General features: G+C 43.4%; 1 protein-coding gene across 3 annotated transcripts in view; it reads right to left on the bottom strand.

The window, feature by feature from the left end:
• Nucleotides 1-19,191, bottom strand: part of LOC147043503 (ryanodine receptor 1-like) — a 33,708-nt gene that overhangs the window by 6,283 nt on the left and 8,234 nt on the right. For 2 of the 3 annotated variants that reach the window (XM_085935316.1, XM_085935315.1), the window contains exons 30-89: nucleotides 18,824-19,182; nucleotides 18,604-18,733; nucleotides 18,362-18,522; nucleotides 18,135-18,297; nucleotides 17,978-18,064; nucleotides 17,684-17,910; nucleotides 16,519-17,533; nucleotides 16,241-16,441; nucleotides 16,053-16,164; nucleotides 15,829-15,972; nucleotides 15,441-15,714; nucleotides 15,252-15,366; nucleotides 15,048-15,180; nucleotides 14,881-14,975; nucleotides 14,676-14,811; nucleotides 14,417-14,603; nucleotides 14,225-14,336; nucleotides 14,026-14,146; nucleotides 13,787-13,956; nucleotides 13,490-13,710; nucleotides 13,319-13,409; nucleotides 13,045-13,185; nucleotides 12,816-12,979; nucleotides 12,642-12,720; nucleotides 12,482-12,571; nucleotides 12,276-12,416; nucleotides 12,118-12,195; nucleotides 11,972-12,047; nucleotides 11,771-11,894; nucleotides 11,485-11,600; nucleotides 11,349-11,416; nucleotides 11,150-11,271; nucleotides 10,981-11,030; nucleotides 10,847-10,907; nucleotides 10,643-10,769; nucleotides 10,455-10,566; nucleotides 10,279-10,360; nucleotides 10,075-10,205; nucleotides 9,664-9,984; nucleotides 9,304-9,544; nucleotides 9,116-9,203; nucleotides 8,944-9,036; nucleotides 8,728-8,742; nucleotides 6,507-6,677; nucleotides 6,381-6,440; nucleotides 6,174-6,308; nucleotides 5,984-6,096; nucleotides 5,809-5,905; nucleotides 5,623-5,732; nucleotides 5,492-5,543; nucleotides 5,328-5,420; nucleotides 3,781-3,880; nucleotides 3,627-3,706; nucleotides 3,476-3,552; nucleotides 3,335-3,408; nucleotides 2,305-2,322; nucleotides 1,736-1,816; nucleotides 1,569-1,657; nucleotides 1,340-1,468; nucleotides 1,155-1,259 (exon numbers count right to left, since the gene is read on the bottom strand). In XM_085935316.1, the coding sequence (XP_085791442.1) occupies nucleotides 1,155-1,259; nucleotides 1,340-1,468; nucleotides 1,569-1,657; nucleotides 1,736-1,816; nucleotides 2,305-2,322; nucleotides 3,335-3,408; nucleotides 3,476-3,552; nucleotides 3,627-3,706; nucleotides 3,781-3,880; nucleotides 5,328-5,420; nucleotides 5,492-5,543; nucleotides 5,623-5,732; nucleotides 5,809-5,905; nucleotides 5,984-6,096; nucleotides 6,174-6,308; nucleotides 6,381-6,440; nucleotides 6,507-6,677; nucleotides 8,728-8,742; nucleotides 8,944-9,036; nucleotides 9,116-9,203; nucleotides 9,304-9,544; nucleotides 9,664-9,984; nucleotides 10,075-10,205; nucleotides 10,279-10,360; nucleotides 10,455-10,566; nucleotides 10,643-10,769; nucleotides 10,847-10,907; nucleotides 10,981-11,030; nucleotides 11,150-11,271; nucleotides 11,349-11,416; nucleotides 11,485-11,600; nucleotides 11,771-11,894; nucleotides 11,972-12,047; nucleotides 12,118-12,195; nucleotides 12,276-12,416; nucleotides 12,482-12,571; nucleotides 12,642-12,720; nucleotides 12,816-12,979; nucleotides 13,045-13,185; nucleotides 13,319-13,409; nucleotides 13,490-13,710; nucleotides 13,787-13,956; nucleotides 14,026-14,146; nucleotides 14,225-14,336; nucleotides 14,417-14,603; nucleotides 14,676-14,811; nucleotides 14,881-14,975; nucleotides 15,048-15,180; nucleotides 15,252-15,366; nucleotides 15,441-15,714; nucleotides 15,829-15,972; nucleotides 16,053-16,164; nucleotides 16,241-16,441; nucleotides 16,519-17,533; nucleotides 17,684-17,910; nucleotides 17,978-18,064; nucleotides 18,135-18,297; nucleotides 18,362-18,522; nucleotides 18,604-18,733; nucleotides 18,824-19,182 (8,358 nt within the window). The remainder of the gene's footprint in view (nucleotides 1-1,154; nucleotides 1,260-1,339; nucleotides 1,469-1,568; nucleotides 1,658-1,735; nucleotides 1,817-2,304; nucleotides 2,323-3,334; nucleotides 3,409-3,475; nucleotides 3,553-3,626; nucleotides 3,707-3,780; nucleotides 3,881-5,327; nucleotides 5,421-5,491; nucleotides 5,544-5,622; nucleotides 5,733-5,808; nucleotides 5,906-5,983; nucleotides 6,097-6,173; nucleotides 6,309-6,380; nucleotides 6,441-6,506; nucleotides 6,678-8,727; nucleotides 8,743-8,943; nucleotides 9,037-9,115; nucleotides 9,204-9,303; nucleotides 9,545-9,663; nucleotides 9,985-10,074; nucleotides 10,206-10,278; nucleotides 10,361-10,454; nucleotides 10,567-10,642; nucleotides 10,770-10,846; nucleotides 10,908-10,980; nucleotides 11,031-11,149; nucleotides 11,272-11,348; nucleotides 11,417-11,484; nucleotides 11,601-11,770; nucleotides 11,895-11,971; nucleotides 12,048-12,117; nucleotides 12,196-12,275; nucleotides 12,417-12,481; nucleotides 12,572-12,641; nucleotides 12,721-12,815; nucleotides 12,980-13,044; nucleotides 13,186-13,318; nucleotides 13,410-13,489; nucleotides 13,711-13,786; nucleotides 13,957-14,025; nucleotides 14,147-14,224; nucleotides 14,337-14,416; nucleotides 14,604-14,675; nucleotides 14,812-14,880; nucleotides 14,976-15,047; nucleotides 15,181-15,251; nucleotides 15,367-15,440; nucleotides 15,715-15,828; nucleotides 15,973-16,052; nucleotides 16,165-16,240; nucleotides 16,442-16,518; nucleotides 17,534-17,683; nucleotides 17,911-17,977; nucleotides 18,065-18,134; nucleotides 18,298-18,361; nucleotides 18,523-18,603; nucleotides 18,734-18,823; nucleotides 19,183-19,191) is intronic. The other variant, XM_085935319.1, reaches the window with a different exon arrangement.

Genomic DNA, 19,191 nt, shown 5'->3' with positions numbered 1-19,191 from the left:
CGCAGCAATGTACAGTTTAATTCCTAACATCATTGCTGCTACTTGAACTACTGGTTGAATTTAAAGGTTAGAAAGTACGTATGTTGAACATTTTCAGCACATTAAGTAATGGAGTGCAAAACACAGGAGTGCAGTCATCTTGATCTTGAAGTCATGTAAAATAATTTAGAATGAGAGTCAAGAAACTATCGGTGGATGATGCAATTCATGTGAAAATGAAAAAAAAGTGCTTCTCTTTTGAAAATTTGATTATTTAAAAAAAAATAAGTGCACATTTTCATGAAGTCCTTATTTGCAGTTGCAAAAAAAAAAAAAAAGAAACATATAGGAACATGATGGGAAATGCTGTTTTGGGTTGTAATCTTAAAATATGTAACTACGCTTGATTAAAATGAGATAAAATCCTTGTACTAAGTCATTTTGTTTTTACTTGTCAATCACTTCACTGGTTCTTTTATCACAAACAAGATATTTTAGGTTGCATTACCTGAGATGTTTCGGCTTGTACTTCCGCAGTACAAGCTGAAACATGTCAGGTAATGCAACCTAAAATATCTTGTTTGTGATAAAAGAACCAGTGAAATGAAGATAAAATCCCGTTTGTTTAATTAATAACATCAACAATGGCTGCAATGGTTGTATTCAAGTGACCCTTTGACAGCCATGAGAGTGTGACAGTGAGCTGCATGCACAACAAGATGCTGACACTTAAGCAGTTAAATGCAATACGTACAGCCATCATTGATTTTATTATTTATTCTTGAGCAAGTCCTAACGACTGATTTCCATCTACGTTTAGTCATACAGACATCTGCCGAGCTTGGGTTTGTCATGGAACGTACTCAGAAAGCTCTAGCCTAGCAAACAACCACTAGCAGCACACAGAACACGTGACACACCATCCTGCCATATGATCGAGGTACTTGTGGGCACAACATTGAGTACACTTGACAAAAATAATGAGATATTATCCAGGGGCTAGATAAAAAATACTGGATTTACAAAAAGGAGACCATTTGAGAAGCATGAGAAACATTACATCATAAACATTACAGGGAGAATTTCAAGATGCATTTTGGGTACTCATACTGGCATCGATCAGAAAAAAAGTGAGCATCCTTCATTTTTACTAAGAGCAAGTGACAAGAGCATACCTGAGCCAATTTCATCATCATGTGAGCAAAGACGTGAAGGAAGCCCACGATGGCGTCCCACAGCCTGCTGTGGGCCAGGGACTGCTGGTTACCTGTGCACGGGCCCTGACGAGAGAAAGCTTCACTTTATACAAAGGAGGCGCACAAAAAGTATGCAAATGAGTCTTTTTTTTTTAGGGTTTAACCTGAATATATTCAGTTAGACTGTTAAAAATCTGTTTGGCGACTGTCATTGCTTTGGAGAAATTCTTCTTTCCTGGCTCATCAATGATATCCTTGCCAGAGTAGTACCAATAGAAGTCACTAATTGATTCCTTCACAGAGAGAAAAAAAAAAAAGACATAATAATGACATCTCGTGACATTTCTTGATTTAAGAATAAAAAGTCAAATATGAACAGTTATATTTTGAAACCTGGAGTCTGAGCAGGTAATCGACTGTACAGATGATGATGTTAATGGTTGTTGTACTTCCTATCTGTGTCCTTAAGTAGTTCTGAAAGTCTGCAAACAGGATGCGGGTTATTTTAATAACACCTCACAATGCTGTAATAATAACAAAGGAATATTTCCCACGCTCACCGTTATTGTGACCTTCGCAGAGCAGCTGCAAGAAGCGGAAGAGGTCACAGGTGAACTCGTCATCTGCCATGACCTTCTCATCTAAATCAGAGAAAGGATATTTTGAAGTTGAGCTTTGCCTGGAATGTACAGCAAGCTAACAATGTGGTTTGAACCAAAAAAAGTAATTGACGATGTGTACGTGAAGTTAACAACATTGCTACTCGTGATGCAACGAGTTCTCACTTGGTAGGAAATTGTCATTGAATTGTCATTGATATCATTGGATTGTAAGAAATGTTGCCATCATTTATCGCAATATCAGATCATTTGTACACCAGCTTTAGAAGCCAGCTTTGGTTCTGCTCAAAATCCTACGATGCTGTCATGAGAACCCGTACCAGGATGTAGTTAGGTGTCACCCGACGAACAAATGCTGCACAAATTCAAGCAGATGTTAGCATGAACACAGAAAGGTGCAAGCTATAAACATGAGTGACATCCATTCAATCATCTTTTATGCAGTGTTAAGTAGAAGGGGGGAGGTGAAGGGGGGGGGGGGGGGGGCAGATGGAGAAACGATGATTTACCCCGATCTGTGCTCAACTCTGAGGACCATGAAAGGACGGACGGGGGAGAGGTGGCAGTGATGGTGGGGATAGGGAGAGAGGATCAGTGTGGAGATGAGGAGGAGGGAGATCAACAACAACCCCACGACATTTGAAATCAAATCCCACGATTTGATGAGAAGTCAACTGCTGGTGACTGGTGACTAGCAGAGAAACCCCAAAAATATTGAATTCATTAACACTTATTCAAGTATTAATGATGTTTTCTTTTAGGTTAGGCAACAAATCATTCAATTAACGAAGATTCGGTAAATTGAATGCCACATGATGTCCATGTGTGTTGTTTTTTTAATATTTTTTGATGGTGTTGCACAGAAATTGCAATGTCCTCATGTGAAAAAAAATAATCATGTGCACGGCATTGATGTAAGATGATTACGGGCTTAACCTTCAGTGTAAACTTGTGCATCAATTGAATGGCGCTTCGACTGAGATGCTTGCTGGATATTTTTTCTTTTTTTGATGCCACTAAGCATGTTATGTAAGTCAGAATTCAGCTTCATTGGGAAATTACATGAATAAATTGATTATCTAACTAACAGTGTTTGTTTATTGGCCATTCTAATCATGCTTTTTTTTCTTTAATTTTTTTCATAGATTTGAAGTTTTGCTGATAAATTTCAAATTAAATTTGGCATCCAAAGATGATCAAATACCATTAGGGACAGAAACACTTTTCCTTGATGCAATAATAATAATAATAATAATAATAATAATTCTCCGGCACTCACAACCAAAAAGTGAATATTAGCCTTATAAAGGCAGATTTTTTTTTTTTTTAATAAAACATGCTGTATCAGATGCCATTAGATAGTCTAGTTGTTCTTCATGACTCATGCCATGAGCATGTACTACATTTGTATCCATCCCTCCACACAACACGGCGGTGCAGAATTCTGCTGTAATTTTTCCCAATATGATTAGACAGTATATTCTTAATGGAGATTTGCCTCCTTGACAAAAATGCAATTAGGAGGAGAAGGAGACTTACTGCTGCCCTCCTCCGAGACCATACCCAGGCCCTCAGCTTTGTTCTGCCTCTCAAAAGCATTCAGATCCAGAACACTGTGGACAATACGAGCAAAGTATGCCTACAATCTGCACACTGATGAAAAATGATTTGCATTCAAACCTGCATGTTTGCATCAAGGCTTGGACACTCAAAAAGAAGCCAACGTCTTTTTTATCCCTCAGGTACTCCAGCATTTTCTGGGAACGAGCAACAAAAAGTGCACATTTGAATGAATTCAATGAGGCGATGTTGAATGTAAAGAAGAGCTTACCCGTTGAACCTCACTATTCCCACCATTAAGAATGGAGATACCCAATTTGAGGGTTGTAGACACCATCGGGCCTGTCTCGCCTACACGAGCAAATCATGAGCTTAGCATTGTGAATCAACATTCGGTAAGAAAGTGACGGACAGAGGAGGTCCACCTTTGCAGGCGCTGATCATCTGCAGGACCATCTCTGCGGCTCCACGATTGTGAAGCCTGGACTGTTGGTAAAGGAGTCTTTGTTTCTCCATTTCTTTCTCCTGTAGCCAACAACATGATGAATATGTGCCACTTGGAAGACTTGCACATTTGGAATGTAAATGGATAGAAATAGTACTGAGTATTGTTCATAACGGGGCCTTCAAATTTCCATATAATCAATCACGGAGTTCAAATTCATTCTATCCATTTAGATTCTTGCAACAACTCACATTCATTCATTTAAGCCCCCTATGCAATTTAAATTTAGGTGAAAAAATATTAGAATGGCTGTTCAAGATACTGGTCTGATTCTTTCACACACATCCTCTCAACTCACTTGATTAGTGGTGGAGTCACAACACTACTTGTTCACGTTTGCTGGCTGGAGCAAGCGTTAGACTACAGGCAGCAATGGCAGCCACAAACCTTGCAGCTTTTTTTTTGTTCCAACAGCGTCGACAAGAGCTGCAATCCCTCTGTGTCGGAGATATTTCCTTGGCATTGATATGCCTTTGTTTGGAATGATCAGGTAAATTCGAATTATATTTTTTGAGTTGGGGGGGGGGGTAGAATTTCTACACTTTCAGAAAAATGGTTTGGTCCACTTCCATTCTGAAGAATGTCATTGAAATGTCAAAAATGGCCATTAAATGAATATCTCTGAACCAGAAGAGACATTCCTCTCTTCAGCCACATCACAAATCAAGGTGGAGCATCCTAAAACTCCCCCGCATGGCACGGCAACCAACCCAACCTCCCGCCACCCACGTATGCCTAACCGCGCTTTACCCGCTATGTGTCACGCTGTACGCGCTTTTCGCCTCCATCCATCCATCCGTCGCGTACCTGACGATGATCTCGCCCGTCTTGGCTATGTGCGTGAATGTTTTAGCTCTTCAAATGCTTCTGCACTGTAGTCTGTCAGTAGGCTATGTAAGTGGGGAAGGGGGGGGGAAGACACTGATCAGCAGCATTCGGTTAGCAAAGATGGAGATTAGGAAGGTGGAGGTCATTATATGAAGTCATGGGGGAAAGACAAGAGCGACAGAGAGAAGAATGGACCAGCAAAAAAAACATTGCTTCCTAGTATTGATTTGACATTGTGTCATTTAGATGAGATCATTTTCATAAGTATTTTTAGATTGGTGTTAAATTGACATTCAATATCTAATTAGAGCCAAGCCGGATAGAATAGCTCATAAAAAAAATTCTTGCTTTGCTGAGTTATTCTAAGAAAACTAAATTGAGGTGCAAACATCTGGCTTGGTGGATTTGTCATCATTTCCTACGAAAGCAGCTCAAAATGAATGAAGCACAGCAAACAAACGAGGGAGGGAGAGAGAGAGAGAGAGAGAGAGAGAGAGAGAGAGAGAGAGAGAGAGAGAGAGCGGAGGGACGGACAGTGGTGGTGGTGGTGAAATGACGTCGTGAAGATGAGAGCACTCGATGCATCGAGAGCTACCGCTCGGCTGTGTTCCTGGTCCCCAGCCCCTCGCCGCCCATTACCAGTTCTGACTGTCGCACCTCAAAGGACATCTCATCCTCAGCCTCTTCCACCATTTCCTCTCCTCCTTCTTCTTCCTCACCAATATGGCAACTCTACAACAGGGAGGAAAACAATTCATTTTGGATTTGACACTATTCAAATCACCTCCTCTATAAGAACTCACTTTTGCCATAATATCTGCATATGCCATATAAAGGTGATCTGTGTCTAGTTTACTGAAAGAAGAGAAGACACCAGAAGAAAATACGTGTTGGCATGTTTTGATATGTTTGAACCACATTTCACTGCTGAAACCTTTTTTCGGTGAGAGCCGTGCGACTGAAATGCAGAATAAGCTGGTGGAGGGGATCCGGCTTGGTTTCTTTCTCCTCTTCTTCATCTCCTTCTTCTTGCTCCATTGCTTTCTGAAACACAGAGAGAGACGACAGCTGAGTAAAGGGCCAGAAAAAAAAAATCCAGTCAAAATGAGCAGGCACTCACAGACAAGTCATCTATCATTCTGTCTTCAAATGCGTAACCTTCGGTGTGAAGCCAGTTGCGTTTGTAACCCTCAAGGAACATGTTGGAAGCTCTGTGCCTGTGATGACAATACACTTGTGAGGTGTGGCAATTGAATCACATTAGATTGCAAAGGTAGGTAGCAAAAGTTGAAGACCTTGGGATGTTGTATAACGGCGTCATCCTGAAGCAAGCTACAACAGCCCGGCGTCTCTGCTTGGACAACAATTTATGCCACACCATCTTTTTGGATTTAAATGGGTGCTCCGTCTATAGAAGAAACAAACGTGGACATGAAGCAAATCAGATCTTCTCACGGAAGTTAATGCCAGGACGAAATTTCTCACCACTTCGAGGTGGTAGAGGACGGCGGAAACCTCCTGTACCCTCTTAACCACTTTCTCTGGAGCATCAGCATCCTCTGCTTTTCCCGCCATTTCCTTATAAAGCGCCATCTGCCAGCGCATGGATGGATTGTCCACCTACGCCCAGCGACATCACTATTTAGAAAACCTCCTTGAGTGTTGAATATTAAAACATGCGTGGGATGAGACCTTCCCCTGCAGGTGGAGATTATTCTGCAGGAATTCTCGAACTTCTTCATCAGTATCTCTCTGTGCAAAAAAAAAATATTTGTTTTTATTCAAAGCTGGTTGTGCGCTCATATCTCATTGTAGTACCAAAGAATATCGAATCTTGGCCAAGCTGATGAGCTCCTGGTCGGCAGGGGAGCACATGTTGAGACCGATGGGGAGCATCTTCTTTAAAGCGGCCACAATGAGCGAAGTCTGCACCGAGTAGCGGTCACCTCGTTTTTTCTTCTTGGTACGCTCGGCATCCGAGCCTCCACCCTGACACAAAGCACAAGCAAGTATTCACAGCATCTCATAACGTGCCACAACCAAAACTCTAGAGTTGACCAAAGACCGAGCGATAATCACGCTCTTGCTGAATAGCGTCCAAAGCGCTCCTCTTTATTTTGAACCCTGGAAATAGCTATGAAGGTGTAAATGTATATATAAAAAAAAAAAAAAAGCTGAGCAGGTAAGTAGAGGGTGTGGTGGAAGTGTGCATGGGGGGCAACGTGAGGGTCTCGCTGGTGTGCGCGTTAAAGGAGTTGAGAAAGCGTGCAGTGAAAACTATTCTTCAAATCCTGAGCGAGATGACTTGTATGGAAGAAAGTGAAGTTATTAAATGTTAGCCGCTTCAGATCAAAACACAATGAAATTAATGAATTAGTTGCAAACTGTTAATAGGACAGAGCTGGTCCCCGTGCTTGCCTCCTGCACTCCTTTCCTGTTGTCATGTTCAGGCCTTTGGATGAATGCTCTTCATTCATGGGAGGGGGAGAAAATACATGATTTTATTGGGTTATGTATTGGACGTTAACTAGCATGAACAGCAATTTTATTGATTTATTTTAGTCATGCTGGAGCTAAATAACAATGAGTCAAACTATCATAAATATTCAAGAAATATTTTGAAATTTGAATTCTAAAAGCCTTAGTGGTGCCCAATTATAAAAACTATGACGCATCTACCATCATCTTTGTTTCACACTTTATTAAGAAATTGTTTTATGAGAAGACTTTCTGATACTTTGCGTTGCTCTTGTAACTAATGAAGGAACAGTGCACTTTTGGAAACAATACAATTCTTGACAGTGTCAATCAAACCAAAGCTAAATTATCCTTGTATAGGCAGACTTTTTGACAGAGCTCGACATATTTTTATGAATGATTAAGTTCTGTGCCAGTGTCATATGTTATGGGAACAGGCTGCAAAGCGTTCCGGGTAAAAAAAAATTGACATTAAATGTGAATTAATGTATTGGTTAAAATCATGGCCATTTGGAGCACATTCTAACATGGCAACCCCAAAGCTTTAGGTACTGATAGGTCATGTTAAGCCTCAGATGTGTTAGTGGGTTTTGCATACTTGAGCATTTTGGAGGAAAATAAACCATGAGGCACCATGGTTTTTCCAGGTAGGAGAGACGAAAGAGCACAGAGAAGTAAGAAGGGCCGTCAAGGACAAAATTCAATTCACACACACAATTGAAATGCTGTTCAGTTACAAACCCAATTCATTTTTTGTATGTCCTTGACAGCCCCTCCAAGACAAGTCTACTATCATCTTCTAGTGGTAGAAAGCAGCAGTACACAAGCTACAGGTCAACCCGCCAGCTAGGAAAGGAAACGAGACATTCTACAAAACTCCAAGTGGACTATGATTAACAGAGAGCAAACTGACAGCATGATGGCACTGTGCTCTCACTGCCAGCGTGGGCTTAGTGCAAAGTTCAGTGCCATGAGCCCAAGTCTACAGCTGAGTACTTTCATCAAGCGCCCCCGGACTCCCCCCCCTCGCACACTGGCAGGACTGGGCAAGGCTCTGCCCTGATGTCCGGTGTGATCCTTCGTGTCTTACGAGCTGAGAAAAGTGTGTTTTGTTGACCTTGGCAAGATGGAGATGGTTTTAAATGACACCAGAGCTAGCTTTGCGAAGGATGTTCCGCTGCATGTTTAATAAAAAAAATCAAATCTGTATTTATAGCAATGACAAAATCTCAGCTGACAAAGTGGACACAGCTGCCTGTGCTGAAAAAAGGGGCCACGACATGTCAGGCCCTGTCCCATGGAATGTAGATGTTACTCTATATATACTTCTACACTATATTAACAAAAGTATTGGAACACATTATGGCGCCATTAGGTTTGAAGAGAGTAAACTAAGGGATTGCTAAGTGTGTGTGTATCAATACTCTGATCCATATCAATATTTTTTATCACTCCGTGTGTGGATCCATTGTGCCAGTGTGCTGGGGAGGTTGATGAAAAGCGCCCCCAAAGTGAGGTGCCATGCGGTCAGCACAGCGGTCGTGCAGGAACAAGGTCTAACCTCTGAGTCCCCGCCCTGGAAAACCCAGCCGCAACCCAACAGATGAGGACAAAAGGGACAACCAAAGAGAGAATATTGTTAACATAACTGCTTTTGCTGCAAAATAGCTATTTGAAATCAAACCTTTAGAGGTTCAAAAAAAAAAAAATTTGTAAAAATTGCACAACTGGATCTGTCTCACTTGCAATGACAAATCGTTGCTCTGCATCAACTCACCTTACTCATTTTGCTCTTGCTGTCAGCGGTGAGGAATGACATGTTATTGATCTCATTTATCACCACAAAGTTCTGCTCTTCCCGCTTGAAGTTCTGCAGCAGCATCAGAGAAATAACACATTGATACAAACGGCTTTTGATGTCAAAGGCCGAAAGTGTGTACTGAACCCACGTGAGATTTCGACCAGAATATGAAGACCTCTCCGACCATGCGGAAGAGCTCCTCGGCATCTGGGTCAGGGCAGGTAAGCCATCTTGCTCTGCGACAGAAGAAAAGACTTCAAGCCTCTCTCCAAAAGTGAGTCGAAAATCCCAAGAAGACTTGGTTCCGATCCGGATCGACGCTTCCTAAACTCGTACCTGTTGTTGTCCACGTAGCGGATGAGGAGCGGGTACAGGGCGTAAAGATCTCGGCAGAGGACGGCAAACTCGTCCCGTATGGTACCGTCTTCCTCGTCGCCTTCTGATTTGCCCTCCATTCGCAGATGATCTTCCTCGGCCACCACCTTGGACGTGCGTTTTTTCAGCTTCTCCATGGTTGGGATGAAATGGGATTTGAGCATCTCTGGTTTGGCCCGGCTCACAATGGGCTGTGAAAACACTGGAAAGGGGCGCGAACGAGTGTCACCTCAAGAAATGAGTATACACACTCATCGAATAATTCAATTCAACATGATTGTTTATGTTGTCAATCAGTAGAATTAAAAAAATTTGACTCACCAGCCAACCTCTTCATCCAGGAGGCTTCGTCAATCCCCAGATTGTTGACCACGATTTTCATGATGCTGCCCAGCAACTGATTGAGGTGTTCTGAGGTAACTGCGGTGCAGAGCTGGGCCTCCATCTCAGGGAAGTTCTCCAGCCCTCGTTCCCACCAGCGAGGCAGGTAGTTGCACAGCATGGGTAAGGTGATCTCAATCACGTGAGGCATCTCCGTATACCGAGCTCCCGACTCCGCCAAGTCCCCGATCTCCTTCAGAAGAGAATCTAGCTCTGGGATATCTGGACAGAGCTCCTGGACTTCATTAGGGAGGCCCAAAACTTTTGAATTCGTGGGAGAAGGATTCAAAGAAATACATATGTCAATTTGTTATTTTGGATGATGAAATGTAGTCAGTTGAGCAAACTCACTGGCTCTTTCTCTGGGGGTTTTTGTGGTGTACACAGAGAAAGCGTTGAACTCATTTAGATGCGGCTCCAAGTAGGCCACCGGCATAGCTGCTGCCAGGTGAGCCAAACATTCTCCAAGAGCTGGCCTCTGTCTGTAAATATAAACGAATAACTTTTGTAAAGTCCTCTGAGGTCCAATCGTACTTTGTGCAGTTCTGCCGTTACCTCTCAACGTGCGGATTCTTGACCGTCCCGAGGGAGTAGATGCTACACATGATGCGATAGCATGACATCTGCAGATCATCCACTGTGTGCCAAAACAAATGGCAGTGATGTAACGACAAAAGTGTAAGAGGAAAATAAAATCAAAAATAAAATGAGAAAGACAAAAAATAACTCACACATGACATCATCTCCAAAGAGATGCTGGGCGATGTGATCGAACAGGGAAGTGAGGACTGGGAGCAGGGCAATGGTTGTGTAGTTAATGTTCTGGGACACGCCTTTCACTTGCTAAAAAGAAAACACATCAGAGTAGACGGAAAAGCTAGAATCTGATATCGTTTGGTTTGGTGCATGGGTTCATTACCTGATTGCCTTTTGATACTTTGCCCAGTTTAAGGTTTTCCACCATCTTCTCGATATCGTCAGCAGCGCTCTCAAAAAATGACCGCAACCCCGCTTTCACAATCTCAGGGCCGGACTTCATGACAGTCCTAAATTAAACAAAAAATGTTGACAAGAAGAACAACAAATAATAGCTACTGAGTGTATGTTTATAAATCCACTTAACCTTGCATCCAATGACCGGGCCAGAATGTGAAGACAGTTAACAATGGCCGATGCGTCCGTTCCTGCACACAAGTAGACATGAATTGACTTTTGCATCACGACGTCAAGTTTTCTGGGGCCAAACTCTTAGCTTACCAAAAAGAGAAACTCTGTGTCTCACCAGAGCGGACATTTTACAGAAGATACTGAGGAGGAGGAGGAAAGCAAGGAAGGATACGAATGAAAGGGAAGAAGAAAAAGAAAGAACAATGCCAAAACAGGGAAAGCGTGGAAATGAATAGAATGCGTGTAGGAGACAAGTCACCTTGCAATCATCTCCTTCTCCTTGTTGGAGGAATGGCCACCACTGCCCAGGACTTTAGCAGGTGTGGATAAAAAGTAGAGGCAGTGGTTTTTGAAATACTGGTTGATCAGAGGCATCAGGATCTGAAATAGTGACAGTGACGCAAGGCTATCAAGACAAGTCGAAAATATTGTCGACATTAGATGATGATTGTTCACACCTTTGCAAAGAATTTAATTTCCTGTTCATGAGGAGACTTTTCCACTCGTCCACTGCTCACTACCGCCTCTGTAAAGCACATTGAATTATTAGGTTAGAGAATATTTTCTTAATGGGTTTTCATGCCCCAGTGTTACCGAGGTGAGCAATAAACTCCTGGGCGATTTCCATCCACTTCAACAGTTTTTGCAGAAAGCCGTAAGCAAATCTTTTCTCGATGGATGAAATGTCAGATTCCATATCCTTCAGGCCCCTGAAGAGGAATAAATTAGCATCAGCAAAACAAAAAAAACAAAAAAGCTTTGTTTTCATTGTTCTGTGAAAAATATTGGATTCGAGTCATGTTTGCCTCGTCTGAATATGTTCTGCCAGGGCAACACCGAATACTTTTAATAATACATCATCAATCAAATCTACATGTACCTTGTGACAGCATATCCATTCAATTGTAAGAACTTAAGTAGCTCATAAGCTTTCTCTCGATCTCTCGCCTTCTCTTTAGCCGTCAGGGTGTCATATGGCACCAGAAGAGGATGTGTTCCACCGCCTACCAAAAAACAGAACTCAGTCCCTTAAAGAAAACCCCCCAAATAAAATAAAAAGCATCCTCTCACTGTGTCTTACCTTTAGCTTGAAGCTCCATCTTTTTCTTCCTCCCCCAAGTGTTATGGTAATTTTCCGCCAACTGCTCAGCCATAGACTGAACAGATTTTTTTTTTTTAATTAAAACTTCATGATTGATTTAAAGTTAAGATGATTTTAGTCCATACCTGGAGATCTCTTGAGAGAGCCATGTGAGTGATGTCGATGGGTTGTGGACTGTAACCATGACTTGGGTCGTAGGTTGCCTTGAGAGGACATAATTGTCACATATTCTCAAGGTAAAAAAAAAAATAGGTGCGACGAGCAGCATTGTGCTACTATGTACCTGAGCCGTTTGTGAAATTTTCCGTGATGCCGCTTTCTTCTTCTCGGACTCCTCCTCCTCTCTGGCTTTGTCTATGGTCCACTCCCAAGCGACCATTGCTTTGACTGACTCTTTAATGGGCCAGCGGTAGATCTCTTTATCCTGCAAACCGGAGGGTCATTATTGTCAGAGACGTGTCAAATATATTTCACATTTTACACACTTACCTTTTCTGAGAAGGTTTTGTATGGTCTAAGCATAGGGTGAGATTTTGCATTTTCATCCATGACCTCACCGTAAGACCAATTATTTTGGATCTAGAACACAGAGGCAAATTGTGAGTCAATAGACTGCTCGTTATTATAGAAAGGAAAACAAACAACCTACCTTTTCAAAGGCCCATTTATCATGGGTATATTCAGCATATCTGTTGATAAAGGCATCCAATCTTTCGGGGATAATTGTGCTGTTTGAAAAAAATGATAAATCGAGGTTTAGCTCAATTTTATTGCAATTATATCAAATGTATAATGAGGGAAAAATAAACAACAATCAGCTCACTTTGTAGTCTCCACTGGTTTTGGATCAAAGTTTCCCTCCGCATCCACTGAAGCCTTCTTTTCAGTCTTAGAAGAATAGCTAGCATCTACGTAGTCCGGGGGAATGGCGCCAGCGATGGCACAGATGCATGGCATTGAGATTTTGAAAATCTCTGCATCGAATTTCTGTTCATGATGACAAGTCATTAGTGTTCTTAAGCATATTTGATTTTGATTTGTCAAAGTGGTACCTTGTGTGCAAGGGACTCAAATATGCCCCAAAAAAGCTTGCGGGTCAGGTGCAACTCTTCCTCCGATGCGACTCCAAAGTTGGCCCAGCCATTAGGGAGGCAGTAATACTTCCAGCAACGCTCATAGTGGTTGGTCAACAACTGCAGGACACACATAGATGAAAAAAAAATTGGGATTTCTGATTAGTTCATTCTCAGCAATCACAAAAAATCAAAAGCATGTCAAGATGATGCGTTGAATTCTTTTTCTAAATCACTTAAAATGTCCACTTACTTTGAGTGGCATTTTGGCATACTCATTTAAAATGGGAACATCAAAAACCAGCCGTCGTAGAAGATGCTGAAGCATGGATGGCCGAAGATGCCTGCAGTCGAGAACCAAACAAAAAGCTCGATTGAGAAAAGAAAATCTAAACTACAAATTTTTTTATGAGCGTCTACATACTTGCATAAAGCCATAAGGCATTCCTCAATAATGTCTCGTTGGGCCTTTGTGAAAGCTCGTCCGCGAGACAGTCGGTAGATGGTGTGCAACATGGAATCAATCATTATGGCTCGATGATCGCTGCCAGCAAAGAGCGGGGCGCATTTGGTGATGAGTGGCAGCACGGCAGAGCACAGGTAGCGATTCAAAGCTAATGCCATCTCGGTAGTACTGAAGGCAGCCTAGAGGAAACAAAGGCCAACGTTAAATGACATGCAGAAAGAAAAGACCAAGCAGCGCCGTGTCCTTAAACATCACCGTGTCCAGAGAGGCGGCGGCCCTCATGTCAGGTAAGAAGCCCACCTCCAACACGTGGAGCAAGAAATCCTGATTATCAATACCGTACACTCTGTCCAGGAACAGAACCATGGGAGCTTTATGATCTGGCACAAAACTGGCTGACATCTTGGGTTCAACGATGCTGTTGTCTAAACGGGAGAAACCACGAATAACAAGGACATAGCTGGCAAAAAAATAAAATTGCACTAACTGGTTACCTTTGCCAAAAGACGGAATCTGAACCGGAAGGCTGATAACTCCAACCAAATCCTCAAGCGGGACCAGAGACCTAAGTATGGCTCGGATTCTCAGAGCCTCACCCTTTCCAGCCTGGATCAGCTGCAGCAGACAAAAATTGGCTTCTTCACAAAAAGTTTCCCTTACAACGTGTTTGATAAGTCGAGTCAAAGAGCTTACATGCATTTCAGGGGCACACCGACCCAACAAGTCAATAAGTGCCGAGTAGAAGGACATGACGGCGTTTCCCAGGTGCACCTTATTCTCTTCATGCTGCTCCTCGCCACCAAACCTACAATGGTTTTACATTGGAAGTCACGTGCACATTTTATTTTCTTCGTTGAATGTCACCAGTGGTGCTTAGACTCTTACATGGGAAAGCGTCTGTCTTTCTTAACACTGGGTCCATCCCTTGCAGGATCCTCTGATATTTTGATGGCCTCTTCAATGGCAGATAGGAGTCCATTACCACCCTCCCCTCTGAGGGCTGGACCAAAGCATTCAGGTCTACGGATGAGGAGGCGCACCACAACGTTGGCATTCTCCTCCACACTCTCTCCTGGGGAAACCAAATCTTTGAAAACACCACATAATCACTGTAAACGAACTAAAGCAAAAATACAAAACAGACCATTAACAAATACGGCAAAACGAAGAAAATCAAGGTATTTCTCTCCACCACATGGATTCCAGCCAATATCAGGGTAGCCCTTGGAGAGGAGTATCGGACAGCTCTGTAGCCCACATCCGGCCAGATACTTTACCACCTAGAAAAACATCACTCCACTCAAATACTACTTCTTGTATCTTTTTTTGAAAAAAATGTTGCCTTTCACCATCTCAAGGTCTTGTTCCTGCAGGGCCAATGCCAGCTCATTGTTGTCAATACAGGAGGCTGCCGCGACATCCAAAGGGGTGGAGCCACGCATTCCTACACAACAGCATATGAGACGCGGCTTCGTACCACATGACACACACAAATCACACACACAAATTCAATCACCGAGGCCGATGCCGCTGTTCTGCAGCAGATAGCTGAGATGATCAAACATGGAGCGCTGGTTCTGACGACTGATGCGACAGAAATAGCACAGAAAGCGACAGCAGTTTGTCACCACCCGAGGGAATCTGATCTCCTGCGGACATGGGAAACAATTTAGGTGCATATTCGTGCCTGCGATTGGTTAGAGTATATTTTAAAAAGTACCTTGGAGTCTCCGCCGCCCAGTACATTAACCATGACTTCCATGACAGTTTCATGCATACCCAGAGCTCTCATCAAATTTGGGTGCTGATAGAAAACTTTGTTGCTCATAATATTCCTACGGAGGAAAATTCATACGTGAATCGAGAAATGAGCATTGGGTATGGTGAGGTGTGAGGGATAAAAACATACCCAATGCTTTGAATCATGAGCCTTTCCTCTTCTGGACCCATCTGGACAATAAGCAGTGAGCGTATCTGCCCTAAGCACTCGAGCAGATCCATAGTGTCCTGAATGGAAACTGCATTGATGGTGTAGGCCTTGGGAAGGGCACGCACGAGCTCCCCCAGCCCGTCATACTGTCTGTGGAGGAGGCTGAACATCATACGAACAAGCTCCGGGTTCTGGATAAAGGACTCTTGGGCCCAGTGGATCGTGGAATGTGAAATGAGTTCTTGCAGCGTGCCTGGGACGAATTGAGTTACACAGTATATTCTTATTTTGAACAATCAGAATAGCGCTAATAATGACTATTGTTGTCATTATTATTGTTGTGTGGGAAACATCTGAGGAGGCTCACTTGGTTTTTTATCTTCCTCTGGCTCTGGCTCTTCCTCTACCTTCTTCTGGCGTATCTTCTTTACCCTTTCCAATAAACGAAGCAGTCGTCCACGCACCGAATAATCCACGACTTCTTCTTGTTCCTCTTCCTCAATATGAACACCTGATATAGAAACATATGCAAAGGTCAGCTCACTTAGATGGTTGAGAGTCTGTGGGTGTACTGGATAGTGCACAACTAACCGCAATGTCCCAACAAAACATTGTGAAATGCTTGCAAAGCCTCGCGGACTTCATCTGGAACTGGGCAATCTTCATCTTCAGCACAATTCTTGAAATTCATGAGCATGTTGACCTAGAAGGTGCATAGCGAAGACATACGCAATGATGTTGTTTATGTGAAGGGCCAAACTCCAGAATACTCCGAGTACCTGCTCTTGCGGTGGCGAGCGGAATTCACGGGTCTTGCGTGCCGTCTCGGCTGCACTCATGGTGAAGGCCAACATGAGCTCATTGTACCGCTGCCTCTGGTTGGACTGGATCTGGCTCACGAGCTTGTCTGAAAATGCAATGATGGCTTCTACCCTGTGTCGAAGTTCACAATCGCAGAAATATTGCAGGAGAGTGCACATCTGAAGAAGGGAGAAATTAGTAGTAATTTTTAAAAGAAGCTGGTGTATGGCTTTCATTTTGAGGAAATGAAAGCTACCTGTAATTTGACAGATTCTGGTAGCTTCATCTGGAACAGCCCTTGCTCTAAATGCTCCGCTTTAGCCTCACCGCCGGCTTCACAAGTCTTGATCTCTTTCTCCGTTTCTTCTCCTCCTTTCTCGCCATTTACTGGCTCAGTCTCATCAGCTATCTCTTCACGTGGCATGATGGATTCTACCAGCTGCAGTTCTTCTTCCTCCTCTTCTTCTCCAAGGCCGTCATCATCAAACTCCTCTTCCTCCTCCTCCTCCTCTTCTTCTTCCAAGACATCTTGCTGCTCCTCATCTTTCTCCACTTGAACTTTCTGTGCTTTAGGTACCTTCTCTTCCTTCACTTTAACAAGTTCCTCAGCAGGCTCCTCCGGCTTCTTGCCACTGAAGACCGTCGGCTCGATCATCTTCAGGATATGGGTGACGTCTTCATCGTCAAACACGCCCATAATGAGGAGGGTACTGATGAGCTTCAGGATTGGAACAAAGTGGAACTCAACACTGCCCCCTACGGGGTCTCTCATAGCTTGCCCTCCATCTTGCACAGCCTCAATGAGCATGGTTAGTGCCTTGGTCTTAAGCACCTGCAAGGGAACTGCTGGACTCAGCGTGTAGATGTCTGGATCTGTTCCAACAAACCCAGTGGAGGAAAAATGGAGTTTGGGCCGCAGGCACGTAGTCAATCCAACGCCGGGTAAAGCATGTGACTTGTCAGAGTACAAGGTGATACTGCGTGTTTCATCTGACATCGGAACTATGAATTCCTTGTTGGTTCCCAGCCGGTTCCTCTTTGCAGACTCGAGGTGCATGCTGATGAGAAGGTCATAGAAGCCGCTTCTCATTGGTCCAGGTAGGTAAGTGTTCTCTATAGCGTAGAAGAGTTGGGATTCATCCACATGGCTGCACAAAGCATGAGCCACGCGGTTGTTCCCGAGGGCACACACTGAGCCGTACAACTTCAGAGTGTGGTAGTGGAACTTGAGCAGGTCCATGCGTTCCGACAGCTCGAGGATGTCAATGCACCTAAAGAATTGGCAAAAAAAGAAAATCGAGCAGCCGAAGAGACTTGGGTTCAACAGTTGCTATAAAAATCTTTAATACAATGATTTCATATAAACTAATTTTGTGCAAGTGTATTCAAATTTCCTCAACATGTAGCAAAATGACACTGACCTGTTTTCTTCTGGAATATGGAGGGCCATCATGGTGAGTGGCTCCTGACATTGAACAAGCCAGCCCAGTCTCTCACTAATGCGTCCTGTCTCTGGAGCCAGGAAGTTGTTGGGCATGCGGCTCCAGATGACTGGGGTGAGCATTTGGATATCCAGTCTGGGAGGGCACTGGGGAACCGGGTTCTTGCGTTCACTCCGGAACATGGCGGCCGAGATGGGCATAATGTTCTGTTGAAAAAAATAATGTATTAGAGAAAGAAAAATTTGAGGGCAGTTCTACAGCTTTAAGGCTGACCTTAAGTTTGCCAAGCTCAATTTGAATCATATTCTGACTAGAAGGAAAGACAAAGACTGCTGGGAACAGTTTAGTGTTGGGTTCCACCTGAAACACATGACACTGTTAAAATAATACCTTTCCACAGAAAAGCACAATTGACAGAATGTTCCTGAACCTGGTAGAAGGTGTTGATTTCTTTCCCGTTAGCAGTAAAGGTCATGAGTCCCGTGTCCAAATCAATCAGGCAGCCAATCACAAAGTCTTCCTGGCTTACTCGGGTTTGCTGGGAGCTGCTGAACTCACCTCCCCACACCATGTAGCAGTTACTTCGTTTGATACTGTGGTGAGAACATTGAGAGAAATGAAAACTGGCAAGCGAAGGTTGTCATGCTTGTGACATACCTATCATGGATGTTGCCTTTATCGTCACCCACAGTGACCGTTACGTTCCTGACTTTGTTGAGATCAAAATGAGGATCATATTGGTGATAGTCAGGTGTGATCCAACCCACCCACACACAACTTGGTTCCTGGCCCGCAAACACTCGCACGGAATAGTAGTACTAATGAAGAGAGGAGTTTCAAGTCAATTATTGGCAGGATCCCTTGAAAATTGGCAATGGGTTGTGCAAAGGATTTCATACTGTGGTGGTGTTGAGGATGATGTCCATGTCATCCCTGTCATCTGGCACTACGTCTTCCACTAAGCGGGGCATGGCAGGAACAACAGGTGGTGGGGTTATTAATGCAGCCTTCTTGGCCTTGAAAAGGAATCTGTCAGAAATAACAAGCGTGATTACTATAGAGGACAAGTTGAAACATCCCTCCAAAAAAAAAAAAAAACAGCCATATGACAATACAAACCCCTTTTTCTTGCTTTTCTCAGTTGAGGCGTCCTTTTCATTCTCGCCATTTTTTATGCCAGGTATCTCTTTCGGCACTGAGGGTTCTTTCTTCTCTTCCTCCTGCTCTTTACGGCTGGCTGACTTCTTGAGTATTTCAAAGTCAGAATCCGGGTCCACCTCTACCACCTCGTCTTCAGGGATTGTGAGGGTGCGAGTGAGGAGCGTGGTCCCTGCGGGGACTTTGAAAGTCTCGTGGAATTCCACAGGCATGCTGAGCCTTAAGAACAGCAAATCTGTGTTGGCGTTCTGGGATCCAAATGTCTTGTGGGTTACCTTGAGACAAGGAGCAGTTTCTACTGTGCCATCACCACGAGACACCTAGAATGC

This window comes from Syngnathus leptorhynchus, chromosome 17 (genome assembly GCF_054491065.1).
Source record: "Syngnathus leptorhynchus isolate UIUO chromosome 17, UIUO_Slep, whole genome shotgun sequence".
In the NCBI taxonomy this organism is placed as follows: domain Eukaryota; kingdom Metazoa; phylum Chordata; class Actinopteri; order Syngnathiformes; family Syngnathidae; genus Syngnathus; species Syngnathus leptorhynchus.
The sequence above is the reverse complement of the archived record's forward strand: the minus strand, read 5'-3'. Positions and strand labels throughout refer to the sequence as shown.